We start from the raw sequence: 20,676 nt of genomic DNA, 5'->3' as shown, positions 1-20,676 counted from the left end.
AGGGAAATTATTTGTGCCCTAAAAGGGGTTCCAATCGCTTTGGGGACGTAACCGTGTCTCGGTCTGAGAATGACTTTCGAGTCGTTCGGTCCGAACTCAAGACATGCAGGGCTAACAGATAGCGCGTGCAAATCCCCCACGCGTTTTACTGAAGACAGAGCTATCAGGAAAACGGTTTTGAGCGACAGGTACTTTAAATCCACGGATTCAAGCGGTTCAAAGGGAAAAGCCTTCAGGGCCTCCAGGACCAAGGACAGATCCCAAATAGGAACCGAGGGGGGCCGCGGGGGATTCATCTGTCTAGCTCCTCTGAGGAAGCGGATAATGAGCTCGTTCCTTCCTATTGCCCGGCCGCGCGTCGTCTCAGCGAACGCTGCAATAGCCGCCACATACACTTTGAGCGTGGAAGGGGACCTGCCCTTGTCCAACAGCTCTTGTAGGAAGGAGAGCACCCGCGGGACCCCACATGCACGTGGATCCAAGCTCTTAGTAGTGCACTATTTAGAAAACACCGACCATTTAGACGCGTAGAGCCGTCTCGTGGAGGGGGCTCTAGACTGCGTGATCGTGTTCACGACCCCTTCTGGCAGGTCAACGGGTATCCGTTGATTACCCATGCATGCAGAGACCATCGTTCTGGATGGGGATGCCAGATCGATCCACCGGCTTGAGAGAGGAGATCCTTTCTCACCGGGATCGGCCATGGGGATGAGTGCGACAGCCTCACTAGCTGTGGGTACCAGATTTGGTTCTCCCAACGCGGGGCTAAAAGAAGCACTGGGTGGTGCGTTTCCCTGATCCTCGAAATGACTTGTGGTAACAGGGAGATTGGGGGAAAAGCGTACAGCGGGAGGCTGGGCCAAGTCTGGGATAGCGCGTCCTCGCTTTTCGAGAAAAATTTCGGGCAGTGAGTGTTGTCTCTCGACGCAAAGAGGTCGAACTCTGCTCTGCCGAATAGGCGCCAGAGAGACTGGACTGTCTGGGGGTGCAGGGACCATTCTCCCGGGGGAATGTTGTCTCTGGACAGTCTGTCTGGACCGACATTCAGGTGGCCCGGCACGTGCGCGGCTCTCAGCGAGCGCAACGAGCGGTGAGCCCACACGAGAAGGCGTTCTGTCAGCTTGCACAGGTTCCTGGATCTGACACCGCCCTGTCGGTTCACATAGGATACCACGGACATGTTGTCCGAGCGGACTAGCACATGGTGATCCTGTATGAATGGGAGGAAGCGCTTGAGCGCGTTCTCGACCGCTATCATCCCCAAACAGTTTATGTGGAGGCATTTCTCCTGGTCTGACCACAGGCCAAAAACCGGTTTGCCCTCGAAAAGAGCGCCCCAACCTGAGGTGGAAGCGTCCGTCGAGATAACTTTGCGGTGTGAGATGGCTCCCATTGTCACTCCCCGCTGGTACCAGTCGGCCACTAACCAGGGCTTCAGTGCTGAAACGCAGCTCTGAGTCACTCTGATTCGAATGCCGCCGGAAGCCCAGGCTCTGTGAGGCACTTGGACATTCAGCCAGCGTTGTAGCGGGCGCATACGTAACAGGCCCAGCTGAAGCCATACAACCCAGCATCCTCTGAAATGTCTTGAGAGGTGCGGTGCTGCCCAGCTGGAAGGACTCGGCCAGGTGTCGAATGCAGCACGCGCGCGCTGTGTCGACAGGCGGGCCGTCATTGCCACAGTGTCCAGATCCAAACCCAGAAAAGAGGTTGATTGACTGGGCACTAATGAGCTCTTGGTCCAGTTGACCGTGAGCCCCAGGCTGTCCGGGTGGCTTAGAAGCACTGTTCCGTGGGCGAGGATGGTGTACTGATATACCTGACCGTCGAAGGCGAATCTCAAGAATGGCCTGTGACGGGGTATTATCTGGATCTGAAAGTACGCATCTTTTAGATCGAGAGATATAAACCAGTCCCTCGGGCGAATTTGCGCGAGAATTTGCCTGGTTGTGAGCATTTTGAACGGTCTTCTCATAAGAGCCTTGTTCAAACGTCTCAGATCCAAAATTGGTCTGACAGTTCCGTCCTTCTTGGGAACGAGGAAATAACGGCTGTAAAAGCCCGACTCGCTCATAGAAGGGGAAACCGGTTCTATAGCCCCTTTGCACAGAAGTGTAGCTATTTCTGCTCGAAGTAGATGTGCTACTTCCCCATTCACTCTGGTCTCGATACGCGCTTGAAAGCGCGGAGGGCGGCGAGCGAACTGCAGAGTATAGCCCTGTTTTACTGTGCTCAGCACCCATTCTGACGCACCTGGAATAGCTTCCCACGCTTTCGCGTGTGCAGCCAGGGGCAGAATGGCCTCCGGGCTCTGATCACCGCGCATCGCGGGCTCGAGAGCTCGAAACGGAGGGGCAGGCGCAGCGCGCGCGCTCTCGGTGCTTAGATACGGCGGATCGCACACAGCGATAGCTGGCCGTTTTACACACAGTGTCCCGGTGGCTTGGACGGGCAACATATAGTGTGAGGCGCGACGCGCGAGGGCGGCGTCGGGGGCGAAATGTTCGTTAGTATGTGTGAGCGCTCGAGGGCGGGCACAGGATTTACATTTAAAACATGACCGGTCGTGAGAGGCCGTGACAGAGCGGGCAGTGAGTAGGTGTGGGCACGGTGAGGTGGACACGTGACCTACTTTTAACACTCGAGCGGCTTCTGCCTACTTTATGAGAGTGGGCTCTGTGAGAGACACGGGATTTATAGTGCTTGTGTGCAGGGGTGAACACGGAAACGTGGGCACATTCACTGCATTTGAAACACATACGGCGTGAGCCGTGCAACCGGACATTATGCTCATTTGAGATTTCTCTGGGTCGGCGTGAGAACGGTGGTTGCGCGCAGGCGAGCGGGTAGATATACCGGTTCGTTGGCTGCGAGGTAAACATCTGCAGTAGCCATGGCAACGGGGACTGACAGAGCATGAAGCTTTGAAGGTGGTCCAGCCGCAGCGGGACTTAACCGTCTTTTCTTCCCTCGTGTATAGACGCTCATAAATAATCGAGCACCATGTGGTGCGAGTGGTGCGAGAGGCGGGTTCGCTTTCTGTATGTAATAAAAGCTGGCCGCGAGCTCGGAGAAGCGAACAGTAAAAAATGTCATCTGCCGCGAGAGCTGGGCTCGAACATGGGTCTCTAGCGTTACAGCCTATGATTCTGCCACTGGGCTACAGGGGAGAACACATTAGGTTTTGGTTAGCGCGAGCATATAAGAGTACGACCTCATGTTTGTTTGCAGTCGTGCGTGTATTAAAAACAGGCTTGTTTACTGCAATAGTAATATTTCCAGCCGCCTGAACTTAAGAGGGGACTGAGAAATGTTTGAGAATTGGGGGTTTGTCCGGCCACAGCGGGACGAAAACACTCTCTCTCCTCTTTTCGCCGGTGAGTGAGGCGCGCGCGCTGAACGTTGCTCGTGACCGTCCGCTCTGTCATCCCTTGTGAACGGCGCAATCTGCGCGGCCCAACAAGGGGGAGTGCGGGTTCGCTTTCTGTATGTAAGAAAAACTGGCCGCGAGCTTGGAGAAGCGAACAGCATACATTTTTATCTGCCGCGAGAGCCGGGATCGAACCCGGGTCTCTGGCGCAAAAGCCTAAGATTCTGCCACTGAGCCACAGGGGAGAACACATTAGCTGTAGGTTAGAGCGGGCATATAACAGCGTCATGTCTTGTGACGGCGTTTGCTTGCAGGCATGCGTGTATTTATAACAGGCTCGTATACTGCAATATGAACAATTCCAGTCGCCTGAACTTAAGAGGGGACTGAGAAATGTGTGAGAAATTGAGGTAGGTCCACGCGAGAACGAAGTAGCTTTCTTGTAACGTAAAGAGAGCTCTGGGACCGTCCGTTTCTGCCATCCCTTGTGAGCGGCGCAGTTTGCGCGGCTCGAACAGAGGGAGAGGAAGCTCGCTCCGAGACCGTCCACTTCTGCCATCCCTTGTGAGCGGCGCAGTAGCGCGGCTCGAACAGAGGGAGGGTGTCTATCTCATTCGCCTCATCCCCTGACACGGCGGCGGCGTGGGCGAGAGCCGGCGGTTGAGCGGCCGGGAGGGGGGGCGGAGAGAGCGAGAGAGAAGCTCGAGGGAGAGGTTCCGGCGAGCTCCTCAGTCATATCAGTCTCCGGTGGTCTCTGCGAGCGGCGCTTCCTATTGCGTGGCCCGGCAGGGACAGGCGGACCGACAGCTTGGTCGAAAACTTCAAGTCGAGCCCGCAGGGTCGACATTGAAAGTTCTTCGCACTCGGGGCAGCCGCCCGTAGAGAGTGCGGTGGCGGCGTGCTCGCGGCCCAGGCAGAGAGCGCAGAAGAGGTGGCGGTCTCCGTTGCTGAGCGGGGCGCGGCACGAGCCGCAGGAAAAAAACGAGGCGTTTTGACAAAAACTCGTGCTCTTTTAGAACAGTGAGAGATAGTGTGTGTCGCAGGGCGAGCACACACAGCAGTAATAAAAGGTGTCCTAGGCTTGCTGGTCGCTGGTTTCAACGGCGGCGGCTCTCAAGATCCAGCGATGCGAAGAGCTTCGCTGAAGACAAGAAAATCAAATATTCAGCCTGTGAGCTCTCGTTATATACACACTGGCCACACCCATCTTGACGGTTAGAAGGGTGTGGAGGGCGCAAAGCGCCCTCATTGGAGGCCACGTTCCACGAGGCTCACTGATAGGCTTAAGCAGTTGCCGCCGAGCAGCCAATGAGCACGCTTATACAGCCTGCCTTGGTCTGCTGGCTGCCGCACTGCGTTGACAATGAATACAAAATTAAGGATAATTTTTGGCTTCAGATCTCGAAGAAAGAAGACTTTCCCGTAGCGTAAGCTATACTTACGCAATACGAGAGAACCTCTCGTAAGAGAAGTCTGTCTTTATTTACTCACCCTCATGTTGTCACGCATACACATACATTAGAACTTCAGTTTTACAAATGTTACAGAATTGCAGTATGTGCGTTGTTCAGCAAATCTGTTTGTACCGTGATATATTGATTACACATTGATATCGTTACACCCCTAATTTTTCACAACACAACCAAATACAGAAACGTGCTACAAAACTTCACAACACAACCAAATACAGAAACGCGCTGCAAAAGTTCACAACATAACCAAATACAGAAACGCACTTCAAATAGCACAGACCACAATGGAAATGTTTCCAGGGGACCCCAATAAGTGACGAACCCGGCTGTGACATGCTTATTGCTCGTGAGCAACCCTATGTCCTACTCCATTCAAAGGGCAGATGGCAGAGCCCTTGAAGTGGGGACTTTGGAGTGAGCAGGCCACTTGTGTGTCATTATGTAGCCGTTTGGGACACACTTGATGAAGGGAGCAATGAAAGACAACGTAATTTCCTCATTATTTTCACCTGGGATGTTCCCATGACAACGCAGCACATGTCCATCAGCTGAATAGCTGTTATTACCAGAACTCTCTTATTACTGCTGTTAACATAACTGTTGCAAATAAATAAATATTTTATACAAAAAAAGTTAAAAGTTTTCAATTTTAAAATATGCGTTATATATCTGTGTGTGAGTGTCTCAACTTTAAAACTTGCCATCTCATATTTGGACCCTGCAGTACCTAACATTTCTTATGAAACTTATTTAAACATAATATGACAAAATTTGTACAATGTAACAGATGTACAGATTAAGATCTTTTCCCTCATGTTCTTTTTCTCTATCTTTTATATTTATTTATTTTCTCAGTATTCTGATGACATTGAACATATTATTAATACATGTTTTATATTGTATACAAAATTGTATGTCATCTCAGTATGTTTTGCAAAAAAATAAAATAATAATAATAAAATAAAGTAGACTTTGAGCTGTAAGCATGTCCCAGCCGGGTTCGTCGCTTATTGGGGTCATCTGGCAACATTTCCGTTGTGGTGCTGTTTGCAGCGCGTTTCTGTATTTGGTTGTGTTGTGAACTTTTGCAGTGCGTTTCTGTATTTGGTTGTGTTGTGAACTTTTGCACCGCGTTTCTGTATTTGGTTGTGCTGTGAATATTTGGAGCATACATTTGTTGTGAAACTGATGAAGATGTTTTTTTAATTTGCGGGTGTTTTTCTATTTGCATGCATTTTCTTCAGTTGCAGCGCGTTGAGCTCTCTCGGCCACCGTAGTAATCCATCCGGATGGGTAAACAACACCTTTGCGGGCTTATAGAGGGTATGTGCGTGACGTCACCGTCGGCTGGAGTGACTGTGGTTACACCCACTGTGAGGCAGAAAGACTGAGCGGCAGCATTGTTTTTTTTAGCGTGAATGTATTGACAACTCATCAATTAAATATTTACCATCATATATTCTGCATAATTAGATGTTTTTAAATAAACTGACAAAAAAAATATATACGTTTTAGGGCTAGACAATAAAATGATATATCTGATATTGATAGAACTGATCACCCGGATTTAGACCTACCTATATTGTATTTACATAAAACGTTCACAAGCAAATTTAGCAAATCTTTGGAAAGTTGTAAGGAACACCATATCGAGTCCAACCTTTAGTTTAAACTGATAATCGTTCATTTTACTTGTGTTTTCGCAGTTTCCCCTATTAAATCCAGTCATGCAGCAGGCTTTTTTACCACTCAGTCTGGCTGAGGGTGGGACACTTCCTGTGGGAACCCTCTATTGTTTGTAGCTGTCATTATATTACTTTGTCATTTTGAGCATGAATCAAGCCTTCGTCTGTATTTTAATCGTTTTGGACAGTTGTTCCTAAATACAGTAGTGGCCAAAAGTGATGTCCGGCCTAGGAAAATTGACATCTTCACCCTTTTTTTAAAATCTCAAAAATATTTTGTAAGCATATTCCATAGTTGTGCTTGAAGGCAATTGTTTTATTTGTGATAATGAAATGAAAACTGTGTGGACATCATTTTTGGCCAGGCTGTAATACAAGAACATTATGAACGTGCAAAAATGAGAGAACCAAAGAAATATAAATACCTGATTATGTTGCACTCAATGTATGCTTTTTCCTGTGAGCTTTTTCTTTTTCTATGTATTTTTTGCATAGTAAAATAAAAAACTGTAGCTGCAGTTTACCCCTTTTTTGGCCAAATAAAAAGTTGTCAGATAAATACCTTGTCAGAAATACCTTAAACAAGTTTGGCGTTTTGTTCTTTCCTCATATTTAAAATATTCAAAAATACTCATATTTTGATGGTTTCATCAAACTTGTAGGGTCATAAAAAACAAATCCCCAAACCAATCCCCAAACCAATCCCCAAACCAAATCTGGACATCCCTAAATTTCAAAAAAGCATTTTTTGTGTTTGCTCCTGGTGAACCCACGATTCATTGCTTTTCACGCAACGCAAGTAAAAACTCATCAAACACTGTGATAAAGCCTGGTTCATTGGGTTGGATTGCTTTCTCAATCTCACCACAAGTAAACCGCTCCAAAGTGTGTTTTAAAGCAGGCCGTTTTCTGTCTCTACCAACAGAAAACCATGCTGGGTGAGATAAGTCTGACAAGAACACAGGAAGCTGAGGCAACAAACCTCAGCACTAACTTTTAACCCAAAGCATGGGCTGTTTCCTGTCTTCACAAAAAAAAAAAAAAAAAAAAAAACGGAGAACATTTACCTTGTGAGCCAATCTGGTCCTGAAATTGCATCATCTGAAATGTATCCACTACATTCTAATCGTAGAGAAGCATACATAAGCGAACATATGGCGTGATGACACTAAAACCACAATCAATCACCCAATAAAGCAAAAAGTGCTGATCTGTGAACAAATATTTATGGAGGAATGTGATTCCCACATTACATCCCAGAAGAGTAATTACTCTGGTTTAGTGCTTCTCTCTGTAGTGGCCTGATGACTATCATTGTGGGTTTGAGGACGCTTTTAAAGTCATGATTTATTCAGACAATGACGTCTGTAAAGAGAGTGATGTAAAGACATGCGTGTGTTCTTGAAAAAGCCTGTGCCGAGTACATTCGGTAGTTAAGAGGTACAAGCTGGTTTCTGCACAGTGTTCAGTGTGGAATAACACAAAGGTCAACAATTGACTTTTCTCAACTCAAAGGGTCAAGAGCATCCAACATATTTACCAGTCTGTAGTTTAAGGCCAAACCTTATAATATTGTAAATGTAACTTAAGAGGAAGAGGAGGATAAACAATTTTTACTTACGCTATCAGTAGGTCATCTGGTACTATACGAAAGAGGGGGAAAAAAGAGATATACTGGTTAAAGTTTTATAAACCTGAGAAATGTAAATGCACCAAGCGTGATATTAAAGCACAAAAGCAACATAAACTGGTGGCCAAAAGTTTGGAATAATTTAGATTAGTCTCTTAGACTAGATAGTTTCTTCTGCTCACCAAGACTGCATTTATTTGAAATACAATAAAAACTGTGATATTGTGATATTGAACTTAAAACAACTGGAATAAAAGGAATAAAAGACATTTTAAAATATATTTTCAGCAGCGTCACATGATTTTTCAGAAATTATTCTAATATGCTGACTTGGTTCTTAAGAAACATTTCTTATTATTATCAATGTTGAAAACAGTAGTGCTACTTCATGATAAACTATCATTCAAATGTTTAGGACAATAGAAATTCAAGGACGTATTAAATTGATTCATATGTATACTCATATGTTACAAAATATTTCCATCTCAAATAAATGCTGTGCATTGAACTTTCTATTCATCAAAGAATCCGGGAAAAAATTAGTTTCCACAAAAACCAAAAACTAGCAAATTACAATGGTTTCTGAAGAATCATGTGACACTGAAGACTGAATTGGCTGCTGAGAATTCAGTTTTGCGGTCACAAATTACATTTTAAAATACATTAATAATATGTCACAATATTACTGTTAACTGTATTTTTTATCAAATAAATTCAGCCTTGGTGAGTATAAGAGACTTCTTTCAAAAACATTAAAAAAAATCTTAATTATTCTAAACTCTGGACAGCCAGTGCATGGGTAAATGAAATACAACATTTGGAAAAAATAACTACTTAATAGTTAAGTACCAGGGTTTTTCCTGCATGGAGAATTATGAGGCAGCCGCCTCCGTCAAATTTCGTGCCGCCTCCGGCTCTCGGCAAAACTCGGACAGACAGTCACATGGTCAGATACACTTTTCCCACCGTGATGGTTCTGTTGCTGTTACCGCTTGTGTCCATTCTCAAACCGTATAGTGCTGCACGGATTGCGGATAATCCGCGGGTCTTGCGGGCCAAGTAATACAAATATTCCATTCCAATTAATCGAGGGTGGATGACAGATAAATCATTATAATGTGTTGAGTGAAGACATGGATGATGGAACTCTCATCACGGTAAAACGCAATGAACGTGCGTGTCTTTAACTTTCGTTTTCATCAACGTAATTCTCTTCAGGGAAAACCAATAAAGGAAAGCATATTAGGGCTCGAGTAACGCTTGTCAGGGACCATAGACTGTGTCCGGGACACGTGTGTTTTTTCTTTTCTTTTTTTTTTTTAGGGAAAAGTGAGAGAGAATTGTAGGCCTACTACTTGCCCAACCGGACAAATGCCCTGATTAAAACAAATTTTAATATAAAAATAAAAGATAACTAGGGAATCACCGAAAACATGAGGATGATTCTGTTTTATTTCATTTAATGTAAGTGGCGATTAATAGACTATAGTTGATAATAATATAGGCCTACCTAATGTACTGAAGGTATCAATGTTGCACTGTTGAGGCTCGCGCAGTTATTTATAACATATTATAGTTAAGAAAAACATAGCCTAGGTGTTATGAACTGCTCCGAGACACGAAGGTTGAGGATCCAAATGCAGCCAGTTTATTTAAAGTGTTATTCAGAATCGCAGTCAAAATCCAGGCAAAGGTCATACACAGGCAGGCAATCCAACAAAAAGACAAATCCAGAGGGTGAGGCAAAAACAGGAAAACCAGGACACGGGCAGAGATCAAGAACCAGGAATAACGACAACAAAGGAAATGCTCAGAAATGCAGTGGAATAACGTACAAGACTTCGCAGGGAATAATGAGGTGAACCAGGCTTATATAGGGTGAACTAAACAATATAATGAGACACAGGTGAATGTGATAATCAGGGATGATGAGTCCGGGCAGTGAATTATGGGAAATGTAGTTGTGAGTGAATCATGATAGTCTGGTGTGGAGTGCCCTCTGGTGGCTTTCAAGGGCACTCCAGCTGGTGACCGTTACACTAGGCAACACACGACCAGAGAGCTGTTTTCCTGAATGCGATCAAGATTGAAACCGAGACTGATTTCATAACAGTTCAACAAACAAATAGGCTAGTTAAAATTAAGTCACTAACATTTTAGACGCAATGACTGTTTTTGTTCTGTTTCAGCAGCGAAAATAGTTCCAAACAAAGGTCACCATAGCGCATCTCACAGCAACACTTGTTGCTACTGAATGATTCATCGTTTTGAACGAATCGGTTGAGTCAAAGACTTTTAAAATTAGATTAAAATAATCTAATTTAATACAGTTATAATTTTTCAATGTAAATTATTTAATTTGATTGGTAACAGCCTAGTGTCTTCTTATTTTAATTGAATATATTGATCAAATTTAAGAATTTGAAATTAAAGATGGAGCACATTTAATAAAATTAGGGGGGAAATGCCCTTTATAAAAGGTACAAAACATTAGTGTTTTCAAACAGTGATGTAATGAAACATTGACAATTTAAGTTTGAAGGGAGTATAAAGCCGAAATTAGGCTATTAAGGAAATTTTGCCAAAAGAAGAAATTTTATTTTAAATAAATGTTCATTTTAAATCAGCCTACTTCAGTGTGATATGTTACCATATTATCATGCTTAACACAAAGAATTTGAATAATTGTAATGTGATGATCAGATGCAGATATCTAAATCAAAGAATATGGGCGGTTTGCGGGTGGATTATTTATTTTTAACAGTGGATTCGGGTGACTCAAAGTGCACCAGATTAATGAATTTATCTTTAAAATGTACACAATTTTCTTACGGGGGGGGGGGGGGGGCATGCCCCCGGACCCCCCTAGAGGTACCAAGCTCCACCCACAAAAATAATGTGGGAAACACATTAGGCTATATGATGATCTACAAAAAATACAAATTTAATTATCTTATTATTAAAATACATTATTAGGATTTTACCACCTCCGCCTCATTTTAAGCCAGGAAAAACCCTGAGTACATGTTAAACATAGTAACAATAATCAATTATCAGTCATCCAAAACATCCTAATTTGGTTGTTTATTTTGGTCACCAATGTTCTCTGGAGAAAGAACAAATTGAAGAACAAAACAAATTTAAATTGAAACTACATCTCAATCTCAAACACACTACAGCGATCATTACTCCTCTAATCATCCTCCCTAGATATTTCTCTCTGGCATTGCTTGACATCAAAATTCCAGCAGAATAATGTCATTACTCTTATCCAGATGTTCTGCATTAGGTCTTGTCTGCACACACATAAGGGTTTCACAAAAAGTCTTATGAGCTTATTGACATTCTGACACATTTAATACAAGGATTCAAATTGTCATTAGGTTCTGAGGAACATGATGCTTTAGGACATATTTGAACCGAAGTCCCTATATTTTGAATGTTATATTAAAGGAAACCTCAATACCATAGGCCATACGACACACATTAAAACAACCCCACAGTACATGTTAGCTGTTTTAAGCAGTTGTGAACTGCAGCAGTTGTGCTTGAAAGACATGCTGCTGTCTGATAGACCATGCTATTAGTGCGCTACCCTGTGTCAGTATTAGAAATTGCAGCTATTGCTACTCTCTTGTCTTCTAAACTAAAGAATCAAAATGTTATTGTTAAAGTTCACTAACTTCACTGTTCACTTGATACTTATTTATTATTAGCTATGTTTATGTCTAAGACCACACTGAAAATCTTTTACCTAGAAATAAACTGAAATTTTAGGGTCTAGATGTTTTAGGTCAAAAGTGAAGCACAAGTTGCTCTTTGGAACCATATCAAATTGTGCTGAGCACATGATTATCATACCAAATACTAAAGCTACTATCCAAATACTGTAAAACTCATATTTGTATTGTAATTATGAACTGAAAATTATCCCCTCGACTTGTTACACAATTTAATTTGATATTATCATTTGTAAAGAATTTTATTAGAAAAAAAAATCACAATATATGCACATTATGTACACTTGTGATCAGAGACTTCTGTACACTGTCTGTGTGTGTCTGTGATCAGCTTATTGTGTAGTACTATGTATGTTGACTAGTTGTCTAGTGAACTGTCAGTGTTTCTGTTACTTAATATGTTTCATCAGTCAATGGCTTCATCCAGCTGACTTGATATCAGTGAGCTTGAGCTTAAGACTTACCCTTATTCGTCTCAGAGTAAGTTCTCTGAAGGTCTTTCAAAAGCTGCTCAGCAACAGAAAGCAGAGATGAGTCCATAATGTACCTGAAAACTAAAACACGTTTAATTTGTCATTGTATAATAAAGCCAGTAAATGATTTTCAATTTTGAAAGCTTTTCATTGGGATCTGTAATTATTTATATTATATAACGTTAGTATACTATGTAATTACTTGTCTTTAGAATCTTATTTCTCTTGCAAAACTGTAATGTGGAGATAATTACAGGAGTTAACAACTACTAGAAGTGTTCATATTTAGTATGTCCTCTCTAGTAAGGTGCTTCTCAAACCTGTCCTGACCTGGGGTCTCCACCACTGCATATTTTGCTCTAATGAGCAGGTGAGTGGTCTGTACAAAATGTGCAGTGTTGGGGAAGGTTTGAGAAGCAATGGAAATGTATCTTAAATTATCTAAATTACCTGAAATAAACCAACCAATAAAATCAACATCTAGACATTGTATCTAAAACAAAAACTTCGAGACGATTCCACGGCCGATTCTAAAAGCATCAACTGACCGAATATCTGCTGAATATATATATATATATATATATAAAGATTTAACGTGCAACGTTTACATAGTAAAGATATTTACCGTGTTCTTGTTTCCCGCAGCACTCATTTGACGTTCTTCTTCTTCAGTAGTTTGTAAGACGTACAAACCGTTGGTTTTTACCGCCACCTATGGTACTTGGACAGCATGGACAATTTATTTAAACCCTTTAAAAAAGAAAAGAATAAAAATCCAATAATAATAATAATAATAATAATAATAATAATAACAACTACTCAAAAAAATTATAAATAATAAAACAAACCATTGAGGAGAAAAGTTTCTTCTTCAATTTGAATTATTTAATACCATAATTTTCTCTGTAAAATGTCTGCACTGAAAATGTTCTGGGGCCTGCATATGCACAAAATTAAATATGCCACTCTCATTAATGGAGTTAAGCACTGAAATGTCATGAAATCATTATCCAGAGCTTACAATATTTTGTAGGCTTTTCATTTATATAGAAATATTTGTAGTGGATGCGCTGCTTTTGAGCACTTTTCCTGTGGCATGCTGCATTTTAATGTTTTAACCAGAGCGAGGAGTGCTTGGCGCATGATCATTCGTTTAGTGCACAGACACACAGATAGTAGGAAACGGTCAAATATGCACGTTTTATTTTTAAAATGTTTTGTCAGTTTGTCTTACAATTATTTACACTGCAAAAAATAAGGCCTATCTGTTTCCATTAAAAATATATAAACATCCTAAAATATATGTTTACCTTATAAGCAAAATTGCATGAATTTGATTTGTTTAAAGAAATTAAATACTAACTGACTACATATATAGATATACTGATATATATACTTCATATATCAGGGTCCGTACGGGTGCTTGAAATCCTTGAAAATGCTTTTAAATTTGATGTTGTGTTTTCAAGGTTTGAAAAGTGCTTAAATTTTGGATAAAATGCTTGAAAATACTTGAAATTGTAACTGTATTTCTTTCACAACAAATAGCCTACCTATCTGACTGAATAGTTTGTTTATTAAACTATGGAGAAATAAAATATAGCCCTTCAGATACAGATCGATTTGCGCTACGCTGGCCAGAGCAAAAGAGAGTTTTCATTTTGATTTCCACGTTCTTTTGGATACCCCGTTTTTATTGGGCACGCGGATAATCGTCACAGAGCGTAGCGGCAAAAGTTTAACTATTTTTAACTTTGACCGCGACGTGCGCACGAGCTCGCCAATGTTGCGCCGCTTTGGTCGACTTGAGCTACGTACAGGCGCATTTGATAGACATTCGTAGCGCCCAATAAACGGCTCTGGGCATTCGTAAACCACGGCTCAAATACGAGAAAATGAACATGTGGTTGCCAGACCACGTCTCATAGGTCTGACGTTAGCCAGGCTAGAAAATCACTTATCTGGGAAGCAATATTTTGAACATTAATATAATGAAAAGTATTATTCATAGGCATTATCTACTTAGTGATACATTTTGAAAAGTAAAACTTGTGATTTGCTTAAATATCTGATCCTTCTGCTATTATGAAACACAATTTTGGCTGTTTATAGCATTATCTCTTTTAATGTGATAAAAACACGAAATAATAATTTTGACTATGTATTGGTATGTAATTTACGGTGGTGTAAGCTGCTGGAAAAAGCTTAAAAATGGACCTTGAAAGTGCTTGAATTCGACCTTGGAAAATGTGCACGAACCCTGATATATGCACACTTAATAAATAAACTACAGCTAGTCCAAAATATTGTGAAATATATTTGTTGCTTATTTGATCTGCTATTGTCATTTGTGGAATACTAAACACATACATGTTTCTATTACTGTGCCTGATGCCTGGACAGAAATCTCATCTGAAGAGCTGAGTGGAGATGGAGGATTGCCATGAGGAGGAGATGTTGCTGTGGAACTGAGTGGAGATGGAGGATGGCCAGGAGGAGGAGACGGTGCAGTGGAACTGAGTGGAGATGGAGGATGGCCAGCAGGAGGAGACGGTGCAGTGGAACTGAGTGCAGATGGAGGATGGCCAGCAGGAGGAGACGGTGCAGTGGAACTGAGTGCAGATGGAGGATGGCCAGCAGGAGGAGACGGTGCAGTGGAACTGAGTGGAGATGGAGGATGGCCAGCAGGAGGAGATGTTTTCTGGAGCTTGTGAGGCACTTTTGGGGTCTCTTCACAATGGGCCCTCAAATGGTCTGTGTTAATTTTTGGTACCTTGACACCCCTCTCATCCTCAAGGTCAGCGCTCTTTCCCACCAGTGCTGTAATAGTGAAGGGACCCAGGTAGTTTGCCTCCAATTTCCCACCTTTTCGCTGCTGACTTCTTACATTTTGTCTCCAAACTTTGTCTCCCACTTTAAAGTGGTTGGTGGATGGAGACAATTTTTGTTTTACTTTTTTTTGTGAAGTTTTGATGTTTACCTCAGCCTCACGCAAAACTTCACTAATCCTTACTGCCAATTCTGTCACTTGCTCCACAGTCATCGTTTCTTCCACACTTTTTTTGATCTAAAAACAATTTCAAAATCACTCCGACAAAATATCTTCATTTGATAAACATGAAAAAAATGTATGAGTTTTTTAACATTACATTATCATTTTGATGAATAATAACTTTAATTTTCAGTTACCTTGTATTGCTCTGGAATCTCACAAGGGTAACGAGCTTCTCTCCCAAACATTAAAAAAAAAGGTGAGAATTTGGTCGTCATTTGTTTTTTTGTTCGAAGTCCGAACATGACGGCGTCAAGATGTTTGTCCCAGTCCATTGGTCGGTCCTGGCAAAGCTTGCAAAGGGCTCTGTTGCCACAAAAAACATTGAATATAATATAGCTTCTGGTTTTGTTTTGTTTTTTAAAAAAAACTATCACACCCTGAAATTAGATATTAATTTTCGCCTTCCCCCTTGTTACACAGACAGTAGAGTATGGCGATAGAAATAAACTGTCAAGGAATGCATACATTTATAGAATTTATACTTGTTTGGTAAGATTTTGGCTAAAGATATCTGCCAAACATAAATGCAATATCATATATAAACAGGCACCTTTGAATTGTGGCATTCATCCTTTCCACAAGCCCATTTGTTTGTGGATGATAGGGTGCACACAAGGAGCGCTTGATATTAAGTGTTATGTACACATGTTTGTTCAGCTAGAAATGTGAAAGAAACGTATTGACATTTACAGGCAAAAGCACATTGTAGTTGTTATAGGTGATAAAAAGCCATGTTCTATGGACATGTCATGTTTACATAAAACTTACCTTATTCACAAACTCTTTCCCCTGGTCAGTTAGGACCCTCTTATGGGTTTCAAACTGATGCACAAATTTTATTAAGCATTCGGTGACCTCTTTGGCAGTTTTGGAGCGCAAAGGGTAAGCTTGGGGCCACTTTGTAAGGTAATCAATGATGACACAAATGCTTTTGTCACCACACAATCTCTAAACCAAGATGTGACAGCGGGCAGTAGTGTGCTAGTGTGCTACTCCAGCTATTTTAATTGTAGGCTATATCCATAAGATGTAAAAGTGAAAGAATTAATGAAATAAATAATGCTTTCTGGGGCACTAATGTGCTGGAAAATAACTATTAATTTATTTAAAAAAATGTCTAAGGTTTTTTTTTTTTACATTCTTAGCTTTAAGTGTCATAATTTGTTTTATTTCTATTTTAAGACGCAGTTAAGCAAAAAACAAACAAACAAAAAGATCATATACAGTATGTATCTGATGAACTCTATCTATCTGATGAATAAAGCCTATCTTCGTGGAAAAAAAAAGGTTAAATATTATTATTTTTAATGACATTCATGTGCAATGGGGAGAATATTTTCCTATGAACCACAGCGTGTTTAACACAAACGATAAGTTCGGTTAAATTAAGTGAAATTAACAGTTTTGTTTTGATAGCTGGTATCGTTATTCCTTCGTCGAAGTTTATATAGTTTGAATCGATCTGCCATGTTTTTTTTTGTTTTTTGCATCTTTTATCCACACTTGTTCACTTTCTGTTAATTTATTTAAGTGTAGACAAAGCTTCCATACATGATCTAGGTGCTTGCTGTGTGAAAAATCGATCGATAAACGGATAGGGTAGAGTGGGGGAAAACGCCCCCCTTAAGGAAAATGTGACATTACAGTGAAACAAAACATAAATGTGACTAGAATTGCCATCCCGGTTTTGAGTGACTATGGCAGGAGTTATTCACCAAATATTAAAATTGCTCAGCCTTCATAATTAATTAGCATTTTGACTGAAAATATTTTTGTACAAAGGGGGCGTTTTGCCCCAGCGGTGGGGTAAAACGCCCCCCAAGGTGGGGTAAAATGCCCCCTTTCTTACAAACCAGTTTGCTTCATAGATCAACAGCAAAATTAACAGAAAATAGTTTTTAATCTCTAAAAGTAAAAGGCAAGTAATGTATAAACATGTATATATATTAATATTTATTTCAGCAATGTCCAAAATAGCCAAATTTAACTACCTTCCATCAGTGAGCTAACTTTGCTAGCAAGCTAGCTAGTTAATGTTCACTTGAGGTAATTTTTTTATGTTTTGTTCAAATATTTTGATTTTACCACCTAGTTATACTGCATTAAGTGTAAAACAAAGGATTTGATAGACAGAAATATTTTATTATAGTAATTATGATAGAGAGAAACTATGCTCCCAGGGGGGCGTTTTACCCCTCAGCGTAGGTTAGTGTGTCAGTGTGTTTTACCCCACAAGCTATGACTTTTTAAAAAAATGTTTAATTTTTTTAATATAATTATATAAATAACATATGATCTCAAACTACAGACTTCACTATTCATCTATCATACATCACTGTGATATCATGCAGAACAATATTCTCTTAAACACGTGTTAACTAATATCTGAAAATTATAGCATTTACCATGTAATCCTCTTCTCTTCAAATATGTCGCTGGTGTCAGCTTCTCCATAGAGATTTGTATATCCCCGTTATCAACGTAGTGCATAGCAACAGTAAAAATGTATATTGACTACTTTTAGTGGTTATTTTGGGAAAAACAGGTGGGGGGCGTTTTCCCCCACTCTACCCTATATGGCAAGGAAGTGCATTTAAACTCGCTTGCGCGTGCACGCGAAGGGGAGTGCGATTTGTCCGGGGAGTCGGATTTCGGTACAACACCGGTTAGAAATAGGCTTGTTTGAGATGAGCAAAATCTGCGCAGAATCGATCACCGGTGATCAGCGCGAGATGCATGCCGGTTAGAAATGTGTCCGAGTGCGGTCCGCCTTGCTCTGATGTCATGCTGACGTATATCAAAAATCTCTCGCGATCGCAAGGCGGAGGTGTCGGATTCTGCAGTCGAGCGCAGTTGCTCTCCACCGACTGCGCTGATCAAAAGGTGTGTTCGACATCGGCTGCGGCTGGATGTAACCGATCGGCGAGAGTAGCCGCGTGCAGGCGGGGAGGAGCTGCAAACGGAGACGTGAAGTCGGACACTTTCTGGTTCCCGTGGTGACCGCTCATGTGGTGTTTGCATACTTTACCACAGCTGAAGTGAAATAAATGCAATATTTGCCAAATAATAGATGTTTCAGAGACATTTTCATTCAATACTTTATGTACTGCTTCATACAGCGTCTGTTTGAACAAGAATAAAGTTCAACATAAGCTAACTATCAATGAAGTGGAGTCTACGTTTTTTAATAATTTGATAAACATGACACAATATAACATCGCAACGACATGAAAAGAGTGTTCACTGTTTTAATAAACTGATTTGAGAGCTTTAGAAGAACTAAAGGTGTTCGAATAAACACGAAACACACGTGATCGTTGTCATGCGGTGAATCCGGCCAATCGTGGAACAGCTCCACGATCCGGCCAATCGTCATCAGCCCTCGTGCAGCCCAGTGCAGCCATAGATATCATATAAAGGCTAGATGGCTCGTCCGCGCTGCTGGCCAATGGAGCTCGACATCCGCACCGGCGGCCATCTTACGACAGGGTGCTCGCTCACTCATAACATGGTGCATGTACTTTTAAATAACCATAACTTGCTCAATTTTCTACCGATTTTCAAACGGTTTGGTTTGTTATAAACGTCAGAGATGTAGCTATTATACTGCATACATATGAATAATTATGTTCAAAATGTTTAAGCATTCAGAATTATAGCCACGTTAATAACGTTTGTAAGAAACCAAACCGTTTGTAAATCCGTCCAGATTTCAGCGAGATAAGAGGATTTGTGTGCGTGCTGCTCACTCACCTTAATTCACAGAGCCCTGTCCTAAGATGGCCGCCGGTGATGCCGGAAGTGACTCCGCCTTGAGCCATCTAGCCTTTATATGATATCTATGAGTGCAGCTGCTCTTGAGAAGCTGCGCTGGCTGAGTTCTCCGGCTACTCTCTAATCGCTCTCGCGGTACTTTGATGGCACACGTCACAGTCACGTGGCATCGGCGCTGTATCAAGTCGAACAAAATTTCTAACCGGCATGCACTGCTTCAAGTCAGCCACCGATCGGTCTGCGCAGAGCTGCATGAAGTGAACAAGCCTAAAAGCATGATGGGAAACGACTTGCTGACGACACAGCTTAATGCTCATTGGTTTAAACAACTGTGATGTATTGTTATCCTTTAAAATGTTTGATTCTAATATCATGTTTTATGTGTATATGTTATGTGTGATACTCCCAAACTATCAGACAGTGCGATCTCTTTTATGCAATTTAATTTTTATAAAAAAAAAAAAAAAAAAAAAATATTAAAGAATTAATATTGTATTAAAGAAAAAAAAATATTGATAAACATGGATTTGTAATGGAATTAAATAACAAGTACTTTGGGTGTCTTGTTCATTTTATTTATTAGCAACACTGTGCACAAGCGTGAATCCCGCGATATCCATCTTTGATCTCGCAGGTGTCAGATCCTATGGGGTTCCATTTGTGCCAAAATTATGTCGACATGCTGTCTGTCTATGCTATGTGTCGTCTTCCATGTTTATGTGTCTGTTCACTGACTAAGGCCCTGTCCCAAATGGCGCACTTCATGTGGACTTTCGGTCTCGTGGACTTGAATTGCGCGTGCTCGCTGAGTCTACGAGTCCGTAGGCTGTCCCATTCAGCATTTTACCGCTCTGAAGTGTGCTCAGCAGCGCCTCCTTTGTACCCTTGAAGCGGTCTTCCACGAAGCCCGCATAGAAGCAGGCTTCACGCACTTTAACTACCCAGGAATCCTTGCGAAAGGCCAATCAGACAACAGATGGGAGGAGATTTCACTCACAGATAATTGTTGACATAAGTCTAAGAAGAAAATATTACGTTTTTTATGACCTAAATGTACATTTTACCAGTTGTTACCTACAGTTTATACAAACATTATGGTCATCGACCAGTGGTTGATGTCTCAAACATAATAATAGTGCATTGAATAATACGATCAGATTATGATTCATTAAATAAATAGAACCGAATGTCAGGGCTTTACTGAGTCATATGTAAACCTAGTATGAATATTGAAACCTGTAAATTGAAAAAAAAAATGTTTAAATGATGTTTTAAAATTGTAATCTGTATACATCATTTAAATAAGCATGATATATCTATTGTCTAATGCCCAGGTGATATGCACAATATCAAAATATAGAACTGTAAAATTAGGCTGTGTAGTTGACATGCAGATAAGACGTTGGAGTGCAAGAATGTGATTTCTCCTGTCCAACAACAACCAGGCCGTTATTTCCGGCAGGATGATCGAGTCTGT

At 41.3% G+C, this 20,676-nt stretch overlaps 1 protein-coding gene across 5 annotated transcripts in view; it reads right to left on the bottom strand.

Annotated features, from left to right (window-relative positions):
* Positions 1-13,089, bottom strand: part of zswim7 (zinc finger, SWIM-type containing 7) — an 88,689-nt gene extending 75,600 nt beyond the window's left edge. For 4 of the 5 annotated variants that reach the window (XR_013821196.1, XM_079870578.1, XM_079870580.1 and 1 more), the window contains exons 1-3: positions 12,996-13,061; positions 12,362-12,451; positions 8,149-8,170 (exon numbers count right to left, since the gene is read on the bottom strand). Coding sequence is in view for 4 of the 5 variants with exons in the window: in XM_079870578.1 (XP_079726704.1) it covers positions 8,149-8,170; positions 12,362-12,437 (98 nt within the window). In the remaining variant the exon portion in view is untranslated. Of the gene's footprint in view, positions 1-8,148; positions 8,171-12,361; positions 12,452-12,995 lie in introns of all 5 variants that reach the window. The other variant, XM_079870579.1, reaches the window with a different exon arrangement.
* Between the last annotated feature and the right edge of the window lie 7,587 nt (positions 13,090-20,676).

The sequence above is a fragment of the Squalius cephalus genome, assembly GCF_949319135.1.
Source record: "Squalius cephalus genome assembly, chromosome: 5".
Lineage (NCBI taxonomy): Eukaryota > Metazoa > Chordata > Actinopteri > Cypriniformes > Leuciscidae > Squalius > Squalius cephalus.
The sequence above is the reverse complement of the archived record's forward strand: the minus strand, read 5'-3'. Positions and strand labels throughout refer to the sequence as shown.